The sequence below is a fragment of the Grus americana genome, chromosome 6, assembly GCF_028858705.1.
Source record: "Grus americana isolate bGruAme1 chromosome 6, bGruAme1.mat, whole genome shotgun sequence".
Classification (NCBI taxonomy): domain Eukaryota; kingdom Metazoa; phylum Chordata; class Aves; order Gruiformes; family Gruidae; genus Grus; species Grus americana.
Genome location: NC_072857.1, coordinates 6,296,303 through 6,322,631, shown reverse-complemented (window position 1 = coordinate 6,322,631; position 26,329 = coordinate 6,296,303). Strand labels below are relative to the sequence as shown.

Below are 26,329 nucleotides of genomic sequence, written 5' to 3'. Positions count from 1 at the left end.
TCGGGGCCAGGAAACAGCGAGAGTGGCGGCGAGGTGAAGAGGGAGAGGAGGGGACTGGAGTGCAAGTTAAGGGCTCCCGAAATCAGCTGGAGCGAAAAAAGAGTGTGATCATTGCAATTACACGGAACAGACCTAATGCTTTGTGCAACTGTGGCATTTACACAGAAGCATTTCCCCTCCCTTCATGAAGGACATGTGTGGTCGGGGCATTCCTGGGGTTGCTGTGCGTGCCCACGTTCACTTCTCTTGCCTTCTTTCCTGATCTCTGAAATCCTTTTTTTTTAGCAGGGAGTGAATGTGCTTAAATGCTAGCAGGGAGTTGGGGAAGAAACCCAAAAAACAACAACAGAAAACCCAAAACACCTCACTAGAAGATGTGGGAACATGACAAGACACCAGTTATTTGAACCATCGCCCCAGAGAAAGCCTCTGCCTGTTAAAGAGAATAGGTCTTTCTTCCAGCTGCCTTATGGCCTGAGTCTCTGGACCCACTAGAAAATTAGTCATTATCAGTTGTATAGGAGGAGTAATATAAATATTACTTTTTTTTTAATCGTACAAATACAATGCTATTTTTTTTTCCTGATGGTTAATGTTATTTAGCCAATTCCTAAATATAACACCCCCAAGCACAGCTCAGTGGTGCACCAAACTCCTGGGGTATTTGTTGACTTTCCACCACCAGCAGCCCCGGTGTGCTGGGTGAACAGCACGGATAGCTCTCCCTCAGCCTTCCCCGACTGAATCTGTACCAAAGCATGTCTGTGCTGGACTTTAACTATTCTTTCCCTTTTTTCATCCTTTAGCTTAACTGTAGCCAAGGGGAGGTGGCAGCTCAAGGGGAAACCCATGAGTTGTGAACCAAAGTGGAGGTAGTAGGAGCTCGGTGGGACTTGGATACCTACCTTCTCTAGCAGCTGTGCCCCACAGTTCACTGCCCGAACGCTTTCTGCGGCCAGCCGATCTGCAGTCGTACTTCTTACAGTCAGTTGTTAGTGCTAAACTCTTAATGAACTCACTCATCTTGGGAACTACAAAGTGAAGCACATCATTGCTTTCTTGCTGGCGCTATGAGTATCATCAGACAACTTAATCACACACGTACCTGTGGCTCTGCATTTAAAATACGGTTGAATAATGTTGTGTCCCTTATGTGCAGCCTGCTATATGTGTAAAATATGCCACTTACAGCTTATCACTGTAATTTTTATCCCAGAAAATGACATGGTACTGTTTTGAAATAAAACGTGAAAAAGAATGTTACTGGTGTTTGGTGGGTGGGTTTTGTGGAGAATGTTGCACCTCTCAGGAAGTTTTCAACAACTTACATATTGCTTTTCTAACAAGCCCACAGAATCGTAGTGGCCTGAACGTCATGAACTTATAGACTGACCCCTTGTATAACATAAGAACTACTTGAATTAAATCTTGGCTGAATTACAGCACTATCTGTTTAGAAAAAAACCATTTAGTTTTGATTTAAAGATTTCCGGTGATGGCGATTGCAACAATGGCTCTTGGTAATCTGATTGCGTGGTAGATATCCTCACTGATCAAAAACAAAACCTCAGAACAAAACAAAAATACGCTTCTATCCTCAACATCATCAAATTTCACTCATCTGATTCTACATTAATCCCAAGGATTCCAGACTCATCTATACTCCTCTATCCTGTCTCATGGAGGGCTCTGTAGACTCTGATCAAATGCCCCCTCCCTTAAGCTGTTCTTTGTGGTAAGAAGTTTGCAAAGCTGTAGATATTTTTTTTTAAATCGATGACCCATTCCAGTCCCATAACTTAGTTACGCCCTTCCTTCTGCAGCCCTGTTCAAGATAGATACTCTTAAATTTCATAGAGTTAGTATTTCAATTTATTACACTTAGGAGGTTTGTTGCACTATTGGCATTACTGATTCATTACCTGCATTACTGACCTGATAGATTCAGCCTGCTGCTGTGAAATAAGGCAGGGCAGGGGAGTCAGCAGAGACCTTCCTTCAAGCTAATGAAGCTCAGAGGTTTCTCTGGCAGAAATGATTAGGAATTCTTTGTAGGACTAAGTCTTGTTTTTATAGGTATAGATATAATAAAATTAGATACATTGGCTATATTAGATACTGTCTATGTGACTCTCTGAAGTCCAGAGCTTTGCAGAGAAATTACTTCTCGTCTTTTTTAGATAGGGATATAGCCTTGTTGGTTGTTTTTTTTTTTCTCCTGAAATGTGAAGATATTTGTTTGCAGTGCAACTTCAGTTTGAGGATTAGAATCACAGAATGGTTTGGGTTGGAAGGGACCTCAAAGCCCATCCAGTGCCACCCCCTGCCATGGGCAGGGACACCCTCCACTAGCCCAGGTTGCCCAAAGCCCCATCCAACCTGGCCTTGAACACTGCCAGGGAGCCAGGGGCAGCCACAGCTTCTCTGGGCAACCTGTGCCAGGGCCTCACCACCCTCACAGGGAAGAATTTCTGCCTCAGATCTCATCTCCATTTCCCCTCCTTCAGCTTCAGGCCATCCCCCCTTGTCCTATCGCTACATCCCCTTGTCACCAGTCCCTCTCCAGCTTTCAGTTAGTTTCTTACAGATCGTGCCTAGCATCAGCAAGGGATCAATGCATGTTTTCATTTACAGAGTAAGATTTATAAGCAAAGAAGTGACAATTTAGAGTTCTGTAATCATTTGGACTGTGGTAAGAAATAAAAAAGGAAGAAAAGTGGCTCCACAAGTCCCTTGTCACTCACAAACATTTTCAGATAGCAAGCATGGTCCAGAGCTGCAGTGAAGGAGGATAACGTGACACTGTCGGTCTTCGTACTGCCACCCATAGTTTGGTTGGAGAGGCTATTCCAGCAGGCTTCTCGTTGCTTAAGAGATGTGGAGCAGGACCAAGATGTGCACATCCCAATGGGGTCATCATCTTCTCTGCTCTTCACTTTCTTAAAGGCTGTAGAAACATGTATGGTTTGTTCATGATGGATAGGGCAAGCAGCTTTAAAAGAAGGACAGCAAAAGCTGGAATTGCTGTTTAAGGACATTGTTGTCACTCTTCAAAAATGCTGGAGAAATGCCTATAGAGGCTGGCTTAGCTATGGCTGATTCTGTTTGGGAAACATGGAGAGGGCAAGATGGCTCCCCAAGGTCCTATCAAGCCCTATTATTCTGCATTTGTTATTCTTAATTAAATAGTTCCCTCCCCCAGTGCAGTCTACAGGGTTTCTGTTGTCTGTAATGAGTATGACTCTGTTTTTCTATCATTCAAACCTTGCAAGAACATCACAATTTTTTAAATTGCAATTCTAACTAACTCTAAAAATATAATAAGTACAAATAAAAAGAACAGTTCAGTACAAAGAACTCTATTTCATATTATCTGTATCCATGGAAATCCAGTTAATTTCCCTGATTTTTTTTCAACCTGCCAGTGAACTGCTTCATGGAGAGTGGGAAGCAAAAAAACCCCTAAGAAAACATAAAGAAATCGAAAAGCATGTAGCCAAGCATATTTTGCAAGTCCCCCAAAGGCTCGTCCCAGATTTAATCTTGCTCTCTGAAACTTGCTGTTATAAGATTATGTAGGTGGTGTTCTTAATTAAGAAGCACATCGTTTCACTTCCTCTGAGACACAACTGTTGCTTTATTAGGTCAAGAGCCATCTCCTTTCCTGATGGACTAATTAACTGCTCCTTGTCCCAGTGAAGGGTAATGCTTCCTACTCCCTCCCCTTTGGAGAGACACCGAGCACATCTCAGTGTGAAGTGTCCTCTTCAGTGAACTTTCATATTTTACATCATGCTGTACAAATAAACACACTTGATGCAGCATCTAAATGGACTTTCAATGTTCACAGGTTATTGCTTGTTCCTGGCTGACGTGATGATAGCAATTAACCACACTGGAGTGACGAGTGTGGGGTGACTGACCTCAACATTTTTCTCTTTGGTAGACAGTAACAATTGTTCTAATAATAATGATATCAACAAAAATAGGATGTGTTACAGCAATATGTGACAAGATTCAGGCTGTCATATGGTATTTATTGGATATGGGTATTTAAACAGATAATATAATTGCTGCTGTTTGATTACGTTGTCATTATGGCTATTGTTTTGCTACTTCAAAAGTATTAATGTGTTTGTTAACCTAAATTATATTTTCCCTCATTAAAATATTCATTTTTTTAAAAAGTCTATTTTATAAGATATGAGAAGAAAATACTTTCAAGTTATTTTCAAATATTGAAATATATTATTCACATTTAAAAATACTTATAGCAGTAGCTGCAAATGCTAATGGATGTATGAACTTCTTAGTATGAAAAAAGAGGATTGCCCTACTCATCATAGTCCCTTAAAAGTAATGTAACATTGTTCGTTTCAATTTTGATATTCCTTAACGAAGGGCACTATAGTCCAGTCAGATGTGATTAATTAGGACTATTCTGTGACAAAAAATGCTGTTCAAGCCTTTAACATTCATTTTATAGTAAAACGCATGATGAGAGAAGTCATTTAATTTGGCAGATATTCTTAGAACTGGGTAGACAATATTTTGATTAGGCCTACGGACAACTGTAACTGTCCAGTGTGACTCAGTTTTGGAAATAAAAGGTTAAGCATTTTGCTAGTCTGCAGAAGCGGGGCCAAAACCGTTGATGGTGGTGGTGTCCCCGTCAGCCCTTCACACGGCACAGTGGGACACAACGACGTGCAATCCGTATTTCTCGCACAGTCTTTCGGTGCATGACATCATTGCTTTTTCACTGTCGCCACAGTGCTAGGGGATTACTTTCAGCTCTTCCACTTGCTGTGTCCCAGTGACCTTGCATATTTAATCATAATTGGAAGTCAAGTGACTTTTATGAGACATGAATGTTAATTAGCCTTCAAATTGCTGGAGAGGGTACTTTGTCTGGAGTTCCTCTGATTGTGATAATTAATTAGTTGTGCGAGGTCAGCCTCCTGTCTTGCACAGTTCATTGAACAGCGTCTTTTCAAATATTTATAAAGATGTTTTAGTACCTATCACTGAAAGCTACATTAATGTTTTAATTTTAAGCAGCAAAAAGGACAACCTAATACTGTCAGACACAACTTTGGTGGTGTATATATATTAGCAATTTCAAATTAGCCATTTCATTATGCTCTATTTTATTCATGTTCATTAAGAATAGAGGAAAAAGATATCTGATTCTGCAATATAGGAAACAAACTAAAAAAATTAATTAAAGCTACAATTGCAGAATAATTTACATTAAAATACTGTTCAGAGCAATGAACTAGTAGGACTTCAGGAATTTCAAGATGATTAGAATAGCTAAATGTATGCAGAAAATCATCACACATCTTTTACAAAGGCTTAACGTCTTCCGAAAAGTGTCAGATAAGACACATCAGGGCGGTACAATGTATGAACCCAATCACACACAGACAGACAAAACCTGAAGAAGGTCACGGTCTTTTTATGACAGACCTATTTTCAGACTGCCTATTAAACTACAAAACCCTACAGGGTAGATACGGGGTTTCTTTTGAACCACAGTAGCTCACCACAGCCAGTTTGAAAGGCCACCAAAAGACCGTGGGTTCTCCAGCCTGGGGAAGCACGGGCTGCACACCAGCCTTGGGGAGCTCACACACAGCGTGTCTTTTACCGCACAGCAACGCTGATTATGCTGTGCAAAACATCCTGCTATGGTCTTCCTACATAAAAGAAGTTCAGCTGACTACCAAGGATCTATAACTGGAATATTGTGACTCTGGTAGTAAGGACAGCAGTGCGGCGTTGCATACTTTCACGCCTTATGCTATTTCAACAAACGGGCTCTGATCAGTGGAGGATGCACTGGCCACCTTAAACCTACCTGGGTGCTACCTACACTCCTCCTACTAGGAAAAGCAGCAAATATGATGAGACTTTTTAAGTAGAGCATTTACGAGCCCACACACTGAAACATGCAGGATAGGCACACATTACTCTTTTGGGTGGGGTAGGAGGAGATGTTAGGATCCACAAACATGCCTGGAGAAGGGCAACTTTAACTTAATACACAAGTGAGATCTCCCATCCCACCTCACTCTCACCAGTCTATTCTTCCTTAAGGACATCTCTTCTGACATACTGTTATAAGATGTGGCAGACCCCCTCCCACTATGTGGGAACATTACTCAAGCATTATTCACATTGCTTCCTTTTCCTTTTAAAAAGAAAATTGGTTACGGACCTCTATCAGCTTGAAATAATAACATGACTCTAGCTGCTATACTTCTGTAAGTTTGAGGTTCCTGGTTTGCAAAATAATTATTTTCATATCATATTTCACCAAGTGTGCAGCATTTCTGTTGGGCAGCTCCACACTGATATTGAGCTACTCCCTCCAACCTTTTTCAAGGCTTCTATAATATTTATCAAATTTCTATAGGCTATGGGAGCTAGCTGCCACAGGAGATGAGGTTTGTTAACTATATGGCAGCAAGTTCTGGACAAGGACATTAGCTACACAACTAACGTCAAAGCTCGTAACAAGATCTGGGCTTTAGAATCAACAGATAAATTCTTTTTTTTTTATTCCCCCCCCCCTATTTTAAGTTCACAGTGGCAGCATATAATTCTAGGAAAGGTCTATTTGCTCTGCTTCACACTCACCAACATTGGGAACTACTGTTTGAAATTCAGGACTCGTGAGTCACCAGGAAGCATGTATCCTGGTAAAAAGGGTCACCTGCAACCTATGTAATGCCATTTGCCAACCTTAGATGATACTTAAACTGAGTTATCGGCATGCTGCTGTCAGACATCGTACAATAGTGATCACCATGGTATCTCAGGAAAACTCTCTCCATTAAATTATCGAGATCCCCTCAGATATACAGGCAGAAAACCATTTTAGAGACTTGTTCCAGCAAAATACAGGGTGGGACATGCTCATTGCATCTGAACAACAACATAATTCCTCTCTGGAAATAAAAATCACTTACCTGGCACTGCTGTTCTTTAAGATGTTTTGTCTATATGCATACTCACGCCGGAAGCACGTCTGTGTGCAACCACTGCAGGTACAGTATCCATAAGGACATGTCTAAGCTTTCACTGCATTTCTTAAGATTTTGTGAAAGGAAAGAGGAGCAAGCCTTCTTCTCTTTTACTCTCAAATGAAGTCACAATGTTTTCCACACCCTCTTTCTTGGCAGTGAAAAATCGAAGGATGGGGCTGTGAATTGCATATAGACCACTTGCCCCAGAGGAAAACCAGTGTTTATCCATATCCGTACCAGTTCCTCAGGGGAAAGTGCAGGCTGCTCACCTAAATGAAGGGGAAGAGCAGCCTGCCAAGAGCAGGAGCATCCCTTCTCACTTCTGCTTGGAGTAAGACCTGTTAAAAGTGTGAATGGCGCTCCAAGCAACTGCTCTGTCACAGGAACAGACACATTTTGCTCGAGTCTGACACGCAAGCCCAGATACAGTCAATTATCCAGGGAAACAGTCTCAGAGCTGACAGTGCATCCCGTAACCTCTCCGTCAGAGGTACGGATACTTGGCTATTCTTTCTGAATACCATGACACAAAGACTGGGCACGATAATGTCCACCAGTGGGTCTGGGACAGAAGGGACAGCTCCATCTGACATTCTCTGTGCTGTAACGTTCCTGTCAGATGGGAGTGCTCTCACAACAGCAACATCGTGCTCTTCAAAGGTTCATTCCTGTCTTTCTAATAGACCAGGACTCCACCACCCTTAGACCGGGATACCCTATTAGCCATGTGGGTGATGCCCAAACCGTACAGTTGCAAATGGCATTAAAACTTTGTATCTTAACATCGTCTCCTGCTCTTTGGGCAGAGCAAGACCCTTCAGGCTGCTGGTCTGGTTTAGGTACTGGCCCGTTACAGCGCTCAGTGCATGGTGCTCACACACAGCTCACCGGATTTAGGCATCAGCACACCCAGGCACGTCGATGCAGGTGGAAACCCATTCCGCCGAGGCTCGAGTGCAATCCCTTCCCAACCTCGTGAGCTATTCAGGTGCCTGAACACTGACCTTGTTGAGCAGATTACCTCTTCAGCCAGTGCTCCCGTGTATCTACACGTGCTTATCTTTAACAAATTATCAAACGCCTACTTATATGACAGAGGATTGCTGCTTGTGCATTGCCAGCATGCAACACAAGTGAGAAACTGTTTGACTACACACCTTTTTTTTCTGAAATCTTTTGAGGTGCCAGCTCTTGTAACATTCAAAGTTGTTTGCTTAAGATTCAGAAAAATCCAGCAAACAGCTTGTATAATCCCTTCTTCCTCCAGGTTGACCACTCACTTTAAAAGAGCTTTACAGTACTCCTAAATTAATATATCCCATATTTACATGGCAGTTTCAGACCTTCCTTTCTACTCACCCATGAAAATGATCAGTTCTGAAACTGTACATATTGTGTATATGTACACATCTTGGTATTTTTTATTTTTTTTTTTTACAAAAAGTGATCATTATTAGGTTTAGTAGCAGTAGTGGAGGTAGTAGTATCATTATCTTCTTTCCAGGAAAAACTTATTCAACATGCTCTTGAGGCCAGCAGACAGTTCCCTCTATTCAAGTACTACTTTGAAGACCACTGTCAGAGGTCGTGAGAGTCACAACATGTACCAAGTGATGTGCAGCTGGCATAGGGAAGCAAAAAGATGCTTTATGCTTCTTTGCTCCTTTTTGTCATCTTACAATACAGGCACTAAATTAGAAACCCTTATTTTCATCAGATCTGTATTTCACACATGTGGAGATGGTAAGCGCAATAAATTAGAGACCTAGGATGATAAATTATCATTCCTTCTGTCAGCCATACTTCTCGCCATCTAAAACTTGAAAAATTCCAAATGCCTCAGTATCTTTGCAGGGAGGCCCAGGGCTAGACAGACAAGATTCACTATTGGTCTGCTTGTTCCACATGAAAAATGTCTTTATTTTTAAGGCTGATTACCTTGGGGACCTTTTATTATCACTGACATTTCTTTCATCATCTTCTCATCCTCCAAAAAGGGGGATGCACAAGAAGATGCATGGTTTTATTCTGATACATTATGCACTTTTCTGTGAAACAAATTTTCTGAAATGTTTTTACAGAAAATTGTATTACGTATGTGACCACACTGTTTCTGGTCACTAAGAGCTTGATAAAATAATTATTGTTATATTAGGACCTTGTCCACAATCTCACTGATAGATAATGAACTTAGGTAGAAGTTTTGAAGGCATTCCACTACAGAGCTTTCCTTCTGCAAACATCAAACCCCACGACTGCCTTGGAAATGAAAGACCAATTAAAAAATGCACATCGAAATAAATATTCTCAAATGTACTTCCTCGTGTGTTTATCAACAGGACTGTATTCATGTTGGCAATCTTAGTTGTGCAGAATGACTAATCAAAGTAGCAAGAGCATCATGAACTTCAGTTTGTTCTTTTGAACTTTTGTTGTCATAATTTAGTGTTTATGAAAACTCTTGCATAGAACAAGAGGCCGATCACAAGGCAGAGACCCCACTGCAGTGCTGTTACATGCAAATATACCAGCATAACCTCTGTGGGAGAAAAAATAATCCATTAAACGCAATTACATAAAATTTGGCACAAATGCTTTCTTTTATATGTTTTGCATAGAGCTTCTCCATGCAGCAAAGAATTTAAGAACCTAGTTTGTGATGGAGCACATCATGTCACCCTTCAAGCTGACATATTTGGGGTTTTTCTTCTGTTGAATGAAAATGTGGGTAATGAAAATAAAAAGAGACATAGAGCTGTATATCATGGTCACCCAGGAACCTTCAACCATTCCTTAGCCTAAGAGTTAAAAGTAAATGAACAGTGTATTTCAGGGTTAGATTTATCAGAAGTTCCATTTCCCTGAATAATTTTAATACCTGATATTTATGGAACCCACAAACTGCTTCACATGGCTAAGAAAAATTATTAGTACTGTGGAAGAAAAATTCTACCCTGATGAATTCAGTGAAATAGTATAGTACTAGCATTTCACATGAAATGTCATTAGTATCTTCAGGAAAGCAACCACAAAAAACCTTGCAACTATACCCTGAAGAGACAGATGGTTTAATCAGTGATACAGGAACATTTATCCAAATTTTTTTCTTCTAAGTTTATGTCAACTTAAAACACACATGAATCTGCGGTATTAGTAACAGCAAGAAGGCTGTGGAAATGTAGAAAGTTAAAAATTTTTGTTGTTCCTTGTAGAAGTTTATAGAATTTCCTGCCCAACATTATTTTGCTGAACTTACGAGAATGCATGTACAGGTTATTGATCAGGTTCTCAGTCTTTCACTCTCCAGCTCCTTGTGTGTTTTGCACAGCTACAGAGCCTGGGGATTCTGGGACTGTTAAAGGATTGTGAGAAAGAGTTCCTATGGAGAACCTTGGTAAAGTAAAAAACAAACAAACAAAGTCCATTGGGGATTATTACACTGATGTGTAATGTAAAGATCTTTAAGGCATGGCAGTGGTAGACTCAATATCTCCATCAAAATTCTGCCTATAAACTTAAGACCAGATTCTGATCTAATATCCAACATCTAATAGCTCCACTGACATCAACTGCGTATTTCTAAGAAAATAAATAAATTTAATTTACACTTAAGCAAGTGTAAAGTAAATAAAAACGTCTCACTGAAAGAAAACATGAGACATCACAATAAATAGATTTCATCAGGTCCGTGTAAGAGTTCGTGATTTCAAACTCATGTTATTGTATACCTACTACTTAAAATGTAGTTCTACCTGAGTATTAAAGAGATGAGATTCTCTGCCAGAAAATAAACAGTAATGTTTCGGAAAAGGCCAACTACTTATGCCTCATAACAAGTGTAATTATGCAAAAATTGAGGGCCAAATCCATCCCTGATGATGTCAGCGGAATAAAGGCAGAACCTGTGGAATCATAGCTGTATGATATGAAACTATTTAATACAGTATTTTTATAGAAAATAAAATCGTTTTAGAATTCTATTGACACAATATACAGCTATACACCTAAGTTATCCAACATGTGCAGAGCTGCAAAAACATTCAAATAGAAGTTGTATAAAAAGTAAAAATTGTCATTAAGAAAAGGAAGTTAGCCATTGGTACAAAGTAATGTTCTTTCCCTTCAATTTGATCTTCTTTAGTTTTCATTTTATAAGTTAAATTTAAAAATTAGTCAACACACTGAATTAAGTATGTAGATTTTCATTTAAATAAATCAGTCAACAATTTTTTATAAAGAATTTAACACTTCATTGTAGAAACATAGGCAAAATGACTATTATAACCAAAATGAAAAATACTGTTCAATTTAAAAAAATGTACTTAAACAAGAACCTGAAAAAGTTTATGATATGCATAACATTGTTGAAGCAAAATTGCACTAGTATTACATAAATCAAGAGTTTTATAAAGGCCCCAATATGGCAAAGTTTAGAAATAGGTAGTATGCATGCACAATAGTACAACAAAAATCTTTTATAAAACAGCAGTTATTTTTGTAATGCTTGTACAAAGGGAATAAAGAGCAACCACAAACATATTTAATCTGTTAGGTTAATATATTATGATAGCTAAAAGTCAGTCATGTCTAGCAGAGGAAGGAAGAGTCCTCCACAGTATATGTGTGAATAAGTCTTTTGTGCCTTTAAAGTTATGTATAAAATATTTTGATTCAGTTCAAACCTGAAAGAAACTGTATCCTTTATTTCCATCAAAATTAAAAAAAGGTGAGTCAGATTTTTCCTCTTAGCAACAACAGAAAGCAGACCAGGTCAGAGCAAGTGCTGGAAACTGATACTGATGCTTTTCACTTTCGATAATTGGATTTTAATATTTAACCCAGACTACTGAAACTCGGGCTTAGGTGAGGTTTCACTAATATGCAATTTGGTTATGTTTTACCTCAGCAATATCACAGTTTGTTGTCATTTAAAGAAACTGCTGTGTTTTGTATTCTTCAATATCTCTACACAGGTATGACTTTTTTGTGATTGTCAAAACTGAATGCTGTCATCATCCGTGTGTGCTTAAGGTTTGGGGGTTAGTTTTTTCCCTACTGCTTGGAATGTGTTGGGGAATTATTAATCCATAAGTAATGCATGTGATTAAGTGAATAAACACATAATGCATGTGTAGGCAATGCCCTCTTGTGCTCTAGGGTGGCTACTGTCCTACAGGACTGTTGGAGTTCATATGCTTTGTCCCACAGCAAGTAAGGTTTCAGCTCCCAAGATATATCGTTACTATGTTCTATAAGGTTTTAATAAATACAAAGCTTGTTTACATGGTATATATGTTTAGTATATCATGTACAGTCACTGAATTTCTGAAACATAATCATTGTGTTCATGCAGATCATTAGATGTTTCATTTCTATAGTCTTGTTTACTTCTTGGCAACCTAAAGCTAATTTAAAAGCAAGTTATGTTTGTTTGTGAAAAGTTATCTAGCTTTATCAGGATCTGAAGAGAAATTCTAATGGGCACAAAGAAGAGAGTAGACCATTCAATCATTCTTTCACCATTTAAAATAAACAAAATTACACACTGTACTACAGCTTTCAGACTACATAATGAAAAAGTGCAGATACCATCTTCATTGATTAAGTAGAACCAAAAAAGTTCATAGAAAATAGATTGCTCATTTTCACGCTACAAACGAATATGTTGTTTGCAATTTTAACAAATTTAAAGGTGTGTTATTCCAGCAGCATTGTTGTAAATTGTACCGTAGTGCAGTTTCTTTTTCATAAAAATACCTTACAAATGGTCAGTCAAAAGTCATCAGCAAAAGAAGAACCCAGAAAACAATCAACCAAACAAAAAACAAGAGGTAATGCTGATGCCAAAACAATTATAATACTGTTGGTACATAGAAAAGTAATCCTTATATTTTATACATTTATACAGAGTATAAAAGGTAACAGCAGATTATGCCACAGTCTCCCTTATCCCAATATCTATTTTCTTTGGAAGGAGTTCTCTTCTTTCATCAACACTTGCTAAGGAGTTTCGACAGTTTTGTCCATCCATGTATAACTTTGCATATACTGGATTGGCGTAATTTGTTGGCTGCAGAGAAATTAAGCATACATTAGATCAGTCGGATTAAACCAAAATAAACGTTTATGGAAATGGAAATGGTTTTGTTAAAGCAAGAACAAGTACACGTAAAATATAATTGGACATATTTAATAGATACCTGGACTTCTGCAAACCTGATAATGAGTTAATTATTTAGTTAAAAATTAAATTCATGATAAGACATGCTATTAAAATAAACAATGACATGACATGCAGCATATTATGATATTAAAACCATAAAAAAATGACAAAAATTAAAACAAAAACCTTGAAAAATGTCTCTGAAGTTGACTTGTCCACCTTATTACACTGGAAGATTTCAGAATAGATATGAAGAAGTTTATAGAGAAGGTGCACTGTGAGACCATGTGACAAGTTTAACAGTAGAAAACTGCAACCAACAGTTTCCATATATTACCTGTTCTAAGACATCAGCATCCCATCAATAGCTGACCATGTTTTCGAATTCTGTGGCCCAAATATACAACATAATTTGACCAAAAATTCAATACTTTTGTAATGTAAAGTAAACTTTAAAAATAAACCAGCATAACTCTTAATATATCATAGTAGTTACAGATTGAGAAGCATTTTCTCAACAGTTTTGGTAGTTTGGACTGTAATTAAAAAATCTACTGAAATGAGCGGTACTTCAATATAGGACAAGTCTGGTTTTAATTCTGCAAAGCACTTCAGTATATGAGAAATCTGTGTCTGAGAAGAGAATGATGTATACCATGGATGAAAACTTGCTCTCCTATCACTTGTGCTAAGGAGAAAGCTCTATCCAAGGTTTATCATGTAAATGTCTCCCATAATGCCTTTATACTTTGTGCCTTTATTGTCTCCTAGAAGACCTTTGCTATGCAACCTGATGTTCAGTTTTTTACCTATAGTAACTGGAAAGGGTACCTTATGGTCAAAATATTCCTCTTCCTTATAACTAATGAAACAGCACAGCTTTGCTGACACAAATCCTGAGTGGAACACCAGTAAGCTATAAAACAGATAAATTGTTTGGTGTGTGTAAGAAGCAGCTAAACTTTAAATTACCCAAACCAGAAGTGGGTAAGTTTTCTTGACTTGCAGATATCCTGAGTACACCCTGGGTAACAAGGAATGGAAGATGTCTAGAATTGTAGTTCTTCCTTTCCCTGTTGGTCAATACCATTTCTGAACCCAGGATTCAGATATTTCTTAGGCTGGCTAGCTGCAGCAGCTACTCAGTTAGTTAGTTAAAAGCTGCCTATTCCATTTATTACAGATGATAAAGCGATTGCCTGGTGTTTCACACTTTCCCAGAATGGAGGCAGAAAAAGGAGAGTCACCTTTACTTACAAAAAAAAAATAATCTACTCTTCTATATTAATGGAACATAAATATGCAATCAACTGCTGCAGTAATTTATGAGACCAAACTCTCAGTCATACCTGTCTGTCCCCATTGAATTAGAGATCTTTACACTTGTCGCAATGATCATAATCAGAAATTTAGGAAAAGAGAAATTTAGTTTTATTTCAATTGACTGGAATTTTATTTCATTGACAATCATTATTAAGGATGATAACCATAACAGAACAGAGATGCCTGGCATCTATATAGTGCCTTATGGAGTTATTAATAGTATTATTAATATAACAATAATAATTATTAATATAATAGCAGGCTCTGCCTCACGATACCTCTTTGGGTGGGTACTGATAGCCTAATGCAGTACAGTGAGGTACAGAAAGTAACTGGAGTGACTTGAATAACAAAAAGAGTTAATGTTGAGATGGGCATATAGTCTAGCTTTCACCATCCACGGTTTTGTGCTCCATCAGAAATATCGTACCCTATACAAATTGTTAAACTTCCAAATAGAACATACTACAATCATGCAAAAACACAAATGGCACAAGAGATGAATATATATACTGAAGCACATGAAAATGAATGTCATATTGACGTCCCTTTTTAGTATTTCAAATTTCAATGCAAACATCATGCTAAATTGTAGCCAAATTCTGATGTTTTAAAAGTAATTATTTTATGATAAAAATGGATTGAAAGCTGAACAATCAATAATTGCATTGCAAACATTAAAGGATGTTGTTCATTTTAGTGTGTATCAAATTCCTCTAAAACAAAAAGACTTGTTTTCATTTATTAGGGACCTTCTTTCAGTTTGAAAAACTTCACTAAATGCCTGTAATTAAATTGCAAATATATCAAGATACGTGGCTGTGAATGCTACGCTAAACTTATGTAATGCCATGGAAAAGCAGCATATTGCTTCCTGGCTTTGCATTGCTTTGCATAGACACATTTGCAGTTTTAGATCATGTTACAATGATGGGTGAAATTTTATATGCAGAGAGGAACCCTTCATTTCCAATGGAAAAATGTATGATTTACTGTCATTCTTCTTGCCATTAAAAGAAGAAAAACAAAATCAAAAACAAACAGAAAATGCCTCAATCCTAAAATGACAGACAAACTTTCTTTAGAAAGGGGCTGTGGTGGAATGAAATGGATTTGAATCATCGTTCCTCACCCCTGTTGATAGTGGTCCTTTCAAGTCAGAGTTTAAGTAGATTGATGGAGCTGTGTGGGGAAGCTTGAATGCAGTGGGCCCTCCCCCTATGTATCTGGCCTGTATAAACAGAAAATTTTAGTTTCTGTGCCAATAGAGCATCTTCCAAGTGCGCTTATCAACACTGTTAAATAAACAGTGCACTGATTAAAAACATTATTTTAGAGTGATTTACAATTTAAAAAAAATCTACTTACAGATATTCTTCAGTGTGAAAAATTCTTGTATTCAATGAGAATAAAATTCAGCATTTTAAAGTAATTTTCCATTAAGAATTAGAGCCAGACTTCACAATAACCATTGGCTTAGTTACTCTTCCTCCAGTGAGTAACTGCATTTTCAGCTTACCTCTTGTATCGAGCACACTGACTACGTGATTCAGCGATGGCATTCCTAGAGCTAGCAGTAATCCGGTTATTGCTTTGTCAGAAATGCCACAGAATGATGGCTGCCCTTTGGTGTATGTCTGATTACGGAGCTCTAGGAAAGATATCGCAGCATTACCTCGTTCATCCCATGTCACATCACTCAGGGAGTTCAAAGCCCTGAAGAATGCTGGAGAAGTGACAGCATCTTTTACAAGAAAATGATAATACTTACTAGCTTTGTGTAAACATTTAATCTATCTATCCAGCCAGAACACTGAATTCTTTATGCTTTTGGAAGTTTTCCTATATGAAATAAGTTAGTTTCAGATGTATGAACACACTCTTTCACACTTCAAAAGGTAGACTGTACGATAATATATTTCCATTCAGTATTTGCAACTAGATAGGTTACGATTTGGCAACTTAAGCAGATGTATCTATGACAAAAACCTTATTTCATAGTGTAGTTCTAACTCTTGGTAAAATGCAAGCACTAGGAATGTTGTCCACCAGCAAGTATCAGACTGCAAAACAGCTGTATATATATATACACACACATTAAGTTTATTCTACCAAAATCCAACTTGCCTTTATATTCATTGTGTAGCTAAATCTAAATGCCATTGTTTTACGTTTCTATTAATTATATTTAAAGTCAAAACCTTTGTAAGACAAAAGAGGTAGTGATTTTGCCATTAGAAAAAGAAAAAAAATACCTTTTCTGCATTTACAGTAAAATCTGAGGCTAAAAGACCACCTTCACTGTGATCATGGCCCACCTCATACATGTTATACGACGGATTGCCGATTTCGACATTGATTCCTCCATTTATAATGGGTTGTCTTCTGATAGTTTTTGTCCTATAATGCATAAACACACAAAAAAAAGAGCTAGTGACTTTTCGAGAAATTTATTGGATGCTTCATTCTAAAATACTACAAATTTTATTTTATTAATTTTTAATCATTGAGACCAACAGGATGTAACTGTGTTTCCTGCAGACACAATCAGAAATTCCTTGCATTTTCCAAACCAAGTGCAATCTGAGTCTGTATGTCTCTCACATAAACTGGAACTAGTTTTTTATTGTTTTTCTCAGTTTGGCTGTAGTGCTATGAATTCATACAAAGTGCTCACTCATTGTCTATAACCCTGACTCCTCCCTACTGTTTCCAGATTTCCCTCACTTCCCAGGGAAAGCCTTGCAAATCCATTGTAGATTCCCTGCAGTAATGAAGATGGAGTGAATATGAGTCATGTTCCCTTGCTCATTCATTTCACTTCCATTTGAAATCAGTTGCCCAAAATCAGTTGTAATCTGAGGACAAGCAAATTGTTTCATTATGATGCATTAAAAATGTATGAACTTCTCATGGTTCCAGTTTGTATTCCCTGCCAGTGGTTACTGGAATGCCAAAGTTCAGCTTGAATTTTTCCAAACTTCAATAAAAGATAAAGTCTTATTTTTAACCTTGAATTAGATATCAATAAACGTGATTGAGTTGAATTCTTTTAGTTACTGAATTCATTTATTTTAGGTAAGGAGGTGATTTTATTCTGAGCAACTGAAATAAGCTCAAGAGAGTAATTTTTCCCAGTGCAGTATGTTCTCTAGAATTCCAAGGGAATAATAGGGAGGTCACAGTCAGGATGATAATAGTCAAGACCTCTTGTTTGGTCGAGAAAGATGCAGTCAGTGTCTGAAATTCAGTACACGAAAGGATCTGTATTTTTCAGAAATGGCATAAAAAAAAAATTCCTAAAATAAGCATTTATCTGTAGCGTACAAGTGTTGAACATCTATAATAATTTAATACTTGACAGTCGTCTTTGAAGAGATTAAAAAAACCCTAAAATACATTTTCAAATATAATTTTAAGGAAAAAAAAAGTTCTTTATTGAGGTTAGTTCTATTTGCCTACTGAAGATCTATTATTTAACAAGTTATTCTCAAGAAGTCGTTCCATTTGAACAATTTACAGACCAGCAACTGGTTTTTGGGATTTGGCTATCACTAAATTTGGTCTGTAGGTACAGCAGCACATGATGATATCCACGGAAGACGGCCATACTGTTACTAACAGTATGGTCAGGGAATGTATTTATATTGTTGCCTTTTCAAAAAGGATTTAAAAACTAATGCTTACTACTTAACACCACAGTTTGCAGGGGGAAGCTATGCATGACGTTAATGATAGTAACTTAAAAGACTCTTTTAGTCTAGAGGACTGAAATAATCCAGGTCTTCCCTAGTTGGCCACATCCTTATTGTCTGAAATCTTTCCTTGTTAAATCTGCATTGCCACTTGTTTCTCTGAACACAGGAAAGTTAGCAGCTCTCTCAGGTGTCTGCATACAGTAAAAACACCCTTATTTCCTCTGCCACCCAACGTGGCCAAAATCAAAATATCGACTACACTCCCTAAGGTCATTATCAGCTGGAAGGCAGCTAAATCCATGGGAACAAGAGATTCACTGTTCAGTGCTGTAATTTGGCTTCCTATGCAAGATACTAAAGAAATGATGACAAGGCTTGGGACTCGACAGTAGATACTTTGAACATTGTTTACATCTTCACTGTAACTTACATACAATTGAAAAGAACTAATCAAAGTAAATAAATTGAAGTGAACTGTAACTAGAACCTGGAAAATCTGCACAGGCTCTATCTGAAAGTATTTATAGCCGTGAACAATATTAATTACACAGTTCCATTGAAATACATCAATTCCTTTTACTAAGTTCACTAAGTTCCTGAATAAAATTATTTACACTTACACAGCCTTGGCAGGATTGAGCAAACTGGATAAGAAAAGAACTACATGTCCTTATGCAGTGTATGTGGAATATAAGTATAAATAATAGACAAGATTGTTGCAGCAAGAACCAAAATGTAACTAACTCACTGCATCCAGACACAAGGTTTGGGTTCTTTGTTATGGTTGGTTTTAATATCTGCTCAACATATATAAAGTGATTTTTTTTTTATATCAAAACGATGCACATACTTTAAAGACTTACTTTTTAACTTCTTACATCAATATAAAATTACTTACCTTCGTTTCCTTTTACAAAGAAATAGTCCAATTACCAGAGTAGTGATCAGAGTCACCAGTAAAACAAGAGGAACAATGATTGCAATGCTTCCTAAAACAGGAAAAGGAAATATCATTGAATACTCACAGCTACTTCTAATAATTTCTTGACAGCTGTAAGACAATTAAATTAATTGAAAAAGAATAATTTCCCTCACCAACAAATGCAATTTCATGCGATGAGCTTCACTGATTTGAGATTTTAACATTGATGAATTAAAAAAAAAATAAATAAAACAGGTGTACACACAAGTACTTTTATCAACAAATCAGGAGCTTCCTCTTTCTGGCTACCAATATACTTTGGACTAATTCCCTGCCTTCATTTGCGGCGATACTGTACGAAGGTGTGTGGAATTGCTGAGCAATTTGGATTGCAGCAGCATGGCCACTGACTTTAACTGCCACCATCACCTTCAGTAGTTTAAATCGCGCAACTATTAATTTTAAATACTCAGTAGGCATGGCTCTGATTGAAGAATTACATTATTAGCATTTATTTATATTTATTACTTTTATTTGTGGGGAAATGAAAAGTGGTAAGCAATATTCATTTCTAGATGGTTGGTGCATTCCTGCATTTTACTGCGTTGTACTCGAGAGCCAACAATTTTGTTATGTTGATATAGGCAATCAAGGAAACTACAATAATGCTTAATGTAGCAGAAAAACGGTGCGCAGATCAGACAGCGATGTTAAAGGAGAGGAGGGAACAGGGAAGAAGAAGATGGGCTTAACATTATTTTGGCAGAAAACTTCACTGAAATGAGACTACATGCAAAAATAAGGTCAGCAGTTGTACCCTTCTAAGAATTCCTCAGTTTTAATGTAAGTATCTGGCAATAAAGAAATGCATGCAACAAATAATTTTATGATATAAAAACTGGCCCTCATAAACTACAGGACTCCAGTATAAAGTCAATGTGGAATGACACGCATTTCCTTTAATATCACAATGCTTAACTGGTGGAAAACAAAAATATTGCTAGTTGTTTCATTTATTGATTTATTAAAAAAATAAGCTCTTGGCAGTCTCTGCTCTACATTAAACACAGTCTAAATAAAGAATTAAAAAAGAAGCCTTGAGTTTTGCCTGAAGGCTTACTGAAAAGTCAGTCAGATTGTCAGAGGCCTGAAATGAAGTATCAGCAAATAAAATCTTGAAGCATCCTGAGTTCATTTCAGCTTATGAAGATTCAGCAGGTAAAGGACATTACGACAATGCTATTTTGAGATAACATTTGATAAATAGCTGGATGAAGTTCTACTTAGGAGGAAAAAAAAAAAAAAAAAAGGTTCGTTTTGTCTTGGCAGGTAAACATTAAAGAAAAAACCTGAAAGACAGCTCACCAGGCTTGAGTTGCCATCTAGTGACCACGGTGCAGCCTGGGCTCTAAGCAGCAGGCCCGAGACCAAGACCCACTTCCCAGAGTGTGGCAGGTATTCCCTCAACAGGAAACACCGCTCTAGGTTCTGGCTGTCTTTTTTGCCCAGTTCCAGCCTGAAGTGTTATTTCACTTGTGTAGATCACTAGGAAGATTTCATCTAAGCATCAAGCTGACCTGAATAGCGGGCAATTCATTCTACTGCTCCAGTTGGGTTAAATGCGACCGAGAGACGTACAGCAGGGTACCATCAGCATACTCAGTGCACCACGGGGAACCCTGTCCAGTTTAAACTGCCAATAGGTAGCGATACCATCCTTTTATGCTTACAGATGTGTTTAAAAAAAATACAACAGGAGCTATTCTTACTTTCAGGATGATTTTCACAGTAGGCAAAATTCAAACCTCTGCAGACAGCCCATGCAAAAGTTATGAACTACTTCTAACTCTATTTTTGATGCTTTCGGTAGGACTTAAATGGTCAGAGGCCTCGTACTAGTTCCTGCACAGCAGTGACTTCACCAAGGACTTGCCACTTGATACACTTTCTTTAAGAAGAGTGCAGGCTAGCCTTGAAGCAGTGAGTGTACAGCATATGGCTTGTACCCAAACCTCACGAAACACGGAACGTCAATCAAAAAGTTGAGAGAGATCTACACTTGGGTTTTTTTTTAATAAAGAAATTACAGGTAACCAGCACATTTCATGACACAAACTCACATGCTAAAGTATCACCAGGTTAAAATTTCTAAACAGAGCCAAATTTGACAAGTGATAGCAGTTATTTGAAGTACTTACTTGTACTGATATTGTCAGACTTGCTGCTTTTGGGAGCTGGCCTCTCACACTGTGTGCCTGACCAGTTGGCTGAACATCTAAAAGGACCCAATTAAGATGGCAAAATTAAAAGATGTCAGCTGTTAACACACTAACCTATTAAAGAGACCACCAGCATCTTCTCAAGAGCTACACGAATGACAACAATGATTCCACAAACTAAACAATAAGCTTCATGGAAGGAGTCAGCAGTACTCTGCCATGGCACTTACAACATTCTGAGTATGTTTTTAGTTTAAAACTACAGCTTTGTATATTCAATTCCTGTTATTACCACTGCAATCTTCATTCCAGAGTCCTTTTCTAAAATTCTTGAACAATAAAACAACAGGCATAACCAATGGTATATTAATGTCTTATTAAACCAACTACCACCTGCAATGCGATAATGAAGGAACACATCCATGCATAGCCAACTTAGGCTTATTTGCTGAGGCGCTTTATTTGCACCATATTGCTTTAGGGTCAGCTTTGATCTAGAAGCTCTAACAGCCACGTCCATATTGCACAAAGCATAAATGATTGGACATAAACTACTACACACACCCAATAACCCTTAGTATCCATCCCAATTGGCTCCTTCCACAGTTCTACTGTCCTCCATTGCCCTGGATAATGCAAAGTTTACTATAGAATAGCTCTTACAGACCTGGTTGTAATAATTTACTTGAACAATTAAGACCTATCTTTGATTAATATTCACAAATTAACTGAAGTTCTCCTTCTCTTTGCTTTCAAATGTTTTCCTGAACATTCTACCATTAAATTATTTTTTTAAATTTTGAACTCTATAACTAAACATGTATTTGTAGAAATATATACACGTGTGTGTGTAAGCAGGCGTGAGTTAAAGCATAAAGAGCTGTCCAGAAGGGACAGGAGTATCTACTGGCTTCAGAGGGCCCTGAATACTGTTTATGTTCAGAATATATGCTTCCTGAGCCAGGTGCCTGGATGAGCATACAGTTATTCTGCTATAATTCCCTTGTGTGAATATCCATGTGGAAATATTTCTTCAAATGGGATTCAGAATGCTCTCCATGCATACAAGCAAAGAGAAGGAGTCCATGTATGCTGACTCAGCAAATCCATCAAGAAATGGATGCAAATACCTGAATGAAATTCAATTGCTTATTCATCCTGCTGTAAATATGATTAAGTTTACTACAGAGTCTCAAGCTCTCCTTGTGGAAATGGCAGGAAGTAGTCACTTTTCATCTGCTTCTGTTGCATAATGCGCAATGAATCATGTTTTTTCTAAGTATTTTTGAATTTCAACGTGAGTTATCTTTAGGAAAATGCAACAGAGCATTACCTTCCATGCATTTCTAAGAACTACTGTTACCTGATGCCTAAGGATTTAACAAATTGCAGAGTTTAGAGGTGGACGTGCTTAATGACTGACATTGTTCTATAATACAAAAAGGTTTGGAAAGGTACAAAATATTCCAGACAAAAATTGTGGAATTCTTACAGGAGAGCCCTAGCCAGCTTTGCTGGTGATGCTTTTAACTCTCTTTTGTCTTTTGAGAAACTAATTTCATTTTTGGTAGGATATGTTATGAAGGTGCTTATCTCAAACTCTACAGATGTAAGGTACAGATGGTCTTTAAATACATGTTTATTAATTGACAGTTGATTCAAAAATTTTCACACAATAGATGAATTGCATTATTATTAAGTTCTTCATGTTCATTGAAATAAATTTGTTTACTTAAATAAACGTGGTAAATACAGACTTAAATTTCCTCACTGCAAAGGAACCCCCCAATTACTAATTAATTACACACATTATAGTTCGCAACGATGTATTTTAAAACCGACCAACTGATGTGTCCATTCCTGCCTACCACCACTTTAGCACATCCTAAGTCACATGGAATACATGATTTTCATCTTCTAAAAGATGCATCTGCTCCATTTTTTACAGTTCTCTTTTCAGCAATTATATCAAATGGAAATGATTACACTGACAGCCTACGTTACTAGGATACTATTCAAGGAATTTGTTTTTTCAAAAGATCACTATTCAACACATGGCTGCAAAATAAGTATCTCCATTCTTGTAGAGAAACACCATAAATCTTTATACTTAGAATATTCTGCTGGGATCCAAATTGTTGGCATGTGGCAACCATGAAATAAAGTCTTTATATTTCCTGCTGGAAGTTTTGCATCGTTGCTGTTGCAGCTTCAGCTCGTGTGATTAAAGCTTGTTATGAGAGGCAATTTTCATTTAATACCACACTATTGAAAGGGGAAGATGTCTTTGAAAGTTAGACGTATCTTCACTTTGTACCTAAATCCTTATATTGAAGGTTTCAAATGCTTCTGCTGTATAAAAGAATCATTACTATAAATCTGCTTTAAAACAGTTTAAAGAATATAAGATAGTGAGACTGGCAAAAGAATCACTACGAAGCGTGCAAGTATAAGCTTATGAGAAAATTGTGTATAATGTACAATTACGCTCTTCAAACTTTTACAGCAGATATGACACCACACAGCTGCTGAAGAAAGAAATCCTACAGCTATATATGTAGTAAACAGAGGAACAAATAAAGGTAAGAATATTAGCAGTTTACCAATCTTGGCATTTTAATTGTAAAAGTCAGCAATATTGAAACACGTCTGAGGCATTTGAGAAAAGTCTCATAAAACCATGATAGCTAGTTGCCACTTCATTTTCATTTTTTCCAAATGCTTGCTGTCTCCAGTAAACTTCAAGGGGACTGAAGCAGACAGGATGGCAGTCATTTCCTTCCACACTGAGAGGTAAAATGATTGCCCGTTCATGGTCCAGCAAGCTAGCAAAGACTTGTCTTGGGCAGACAGAACTGAAAAAGAAAGCAAGCCCATGGGAAAAGTATGTTGTCCACAAGGGAATCTGACACAGAAAATTAGGCATCAGCAGGCATGTGAGTAATGATGGGGTTGGGACATGGACAACTGTTCATGTAGGAACCAGTTTCAATTGTCTTCAGATACCATAGAGAGAAATTGTTCTTAATAATAACATTTTCTGATGTTAGATCATTTAAACTCAGGCTGCTCAGTACCTAGCATGGGAACTGACTTCTGGTTCAGTTTGATGCACAGTATTTTGTACCTTTCCAAATAATTTGGTACCAGGAGCTTTTGTTCTGTAGTACTGCCAACAGTTGTATGGTCAGAGATACGACATTTGCAGTACAGGCATACAAAAAGTCATTACCGAAGCAGAACTACATAAAGCCACTGGTTTCCTTGAAGACATTCATGTTGTTGAGAACTGTGAAGAAAGACAGTGATAATGCCTAATGTGAGTTACAAATAAACAAATACAGATGGAATGAGATGGGGAGCTTGACAGTGAAGGACAGGTTGGAGTCAGCTGAGTGGTGCAAGGCGCTACAGTGAACATCTTAAGGTGCAGACCTCCAGTTCCCAACAGAATCGGTGAACAGATCAAAGAGCAACAACATCAAAGAGAATGCCAATACAAAAACTGAAAGCAAATGTAATAAACAAAGGTTGTACATGGTCTGCTGCCAACGTCATTAATAAAACTACATTACAGCTCTGTTACAATTTAGTCCTACGTTTAGAAAGAGATGATACTTGGGAAACACACGTTCTGAGATACAGAATGCCTACGTGAGAGGAATTATTTATTTGGAGGAAATAGTATTACAGATGAGAGATATTTTAAAAACTCAAAATTATAAAGGCATCGCACTCGTAATAAAGAATATTTAGAATTAAGATATTTACATTTCAGAGACTGATTATGCTGTTGTTAGAGAATTTATTAATGAGAGAAAACATTTCTTTCCTCTATTTTTGTATAACCCTTGCAGGTCAGTGCACTGAAACACTCTAAACTCAATTATACGGGCACTTGACCAAAAGGAACCATTTGATTATGAAATGTCTGAACAAATAGAAAAAGCTAGTAAAAAGGATAATTTGGTGGCAGTGTGCAACTTTTTTTGGTTTTGTTTCTCTTTTTTTCCTTTTTTTTGTGCCACAGGCATTGTCATAAAAATACAATATAGCAGGCATAATGTGAAGTTAAAAGTGCTTTTGTAGACAACTGCTTTCCAACTCAATATACCAGCGTGTATCAAAAAAAATTACAGAAAGCAACATTGAAAGATTAGTCTAGAAGCATAACAGAATCTGTGAAACAGTCATTACAAAATAGAGGTGGAAGGGGAATTGAAAATGTTTCTTACCTATAAATGATATTTCTTCATTATACAATGTAATTTTCTAACTTTGCTTTTCTTTTTAGTCACAGCATAGATAGTAATGTAGAGTAAAACACCCTAATGATAGTATTCAGCCTCACTATTTTAAGAACACTTACATTAATATTCTGCTGGAACATGTCTTACCATTAATATTAAAACTATGTGTAACACAAGAGAAGAGGACATCTGGATTATAGTTATTTACTATCTGTATTAAATTGCATTGAAAGATGGAAATCAAAGTAATCCCCTTTTTCCCCCAAAGTCTGTAGGATAACACAGGATGACAAAATTCTTGCACTAATCTAAATCATTAAACTATTTCTTACAATAAATTTAGAAATATGTTTTGAAATCTGCTTTCTTCATACAGGGAGCTGATATTATAGAGTTATACCCACAGATAAACCCTCAAGGATACAAAGAACTTTCATAACAATGAAGGACCAAAAACCCACCCCTACTTTGATCAAGAGCACACCTCGTACCTTCTCTTATATTGTAGGATTTAAGTATTTTCAAATAATTTTTTCCTTAATATTTTATCCAAGACCAGACCACATTTTTTGTACTTTTGTCTAATGAGCATCACTTGATATCCTCATAAGGAAAACAAAGTGAAACAATTCGATGTAGAAGCTAAGGGATAGAAACTGTACGTTACTTGAAAATGAAATACAGATTACCTTGCAATCCAATAAATAAAGAACAGGAAAA

General features: G+C 37.2%; 1 protein-coding gene across 7 annotated transcripts in view; it reads right to left on the bottom strand.

Moving 5' to 3' along the window:
* Nucleotides 1-11,256: 11,256 nt before the first annotated feature.
* LRP1B (LDL receptor related protein 1B) overlaps nt 11,257-26,329 on the bottom strand; it is a 738,176-nt gene continuing 723,103 nt past the window's right edge. For 3 of the 7 annotated variants that reach the window (XM_054830556.1, XM_054830559.1, XM_054830560.1), the window contains 5 exons: nt 21,339-21,415; nt 19,117-19,207; nt 16,776-16,920; nt 15,653-15,751; nt 11,257-13,104 (listed from right to left, as the gene is read on the bottom strand). In XM_054830556.1, the coding sequence (XP_054686531.1) occupies nt 12,964-13,104; nt 15,653-15,751; nt 16,776-16,920; nt 19,117-19,207; nt 21,339-21,415 (553 nt within the window). In that variant the 3' untranslated portion in view covers nt 11,257-12,963. Of the gene's footprint in view, nt 13,105-13,534; nt 13,585-15,652; nt 15,752-16,775; nt 16,921-19,116; nt 19,208-21,338; nt 21,416-26,329 lie in introns of all 7 variants that reach the window. The other 4 variants (XM_054830558.1, XR_008577717.1, XM_054830557.1 and 1 more) reach the window with 4 other exon arrangements.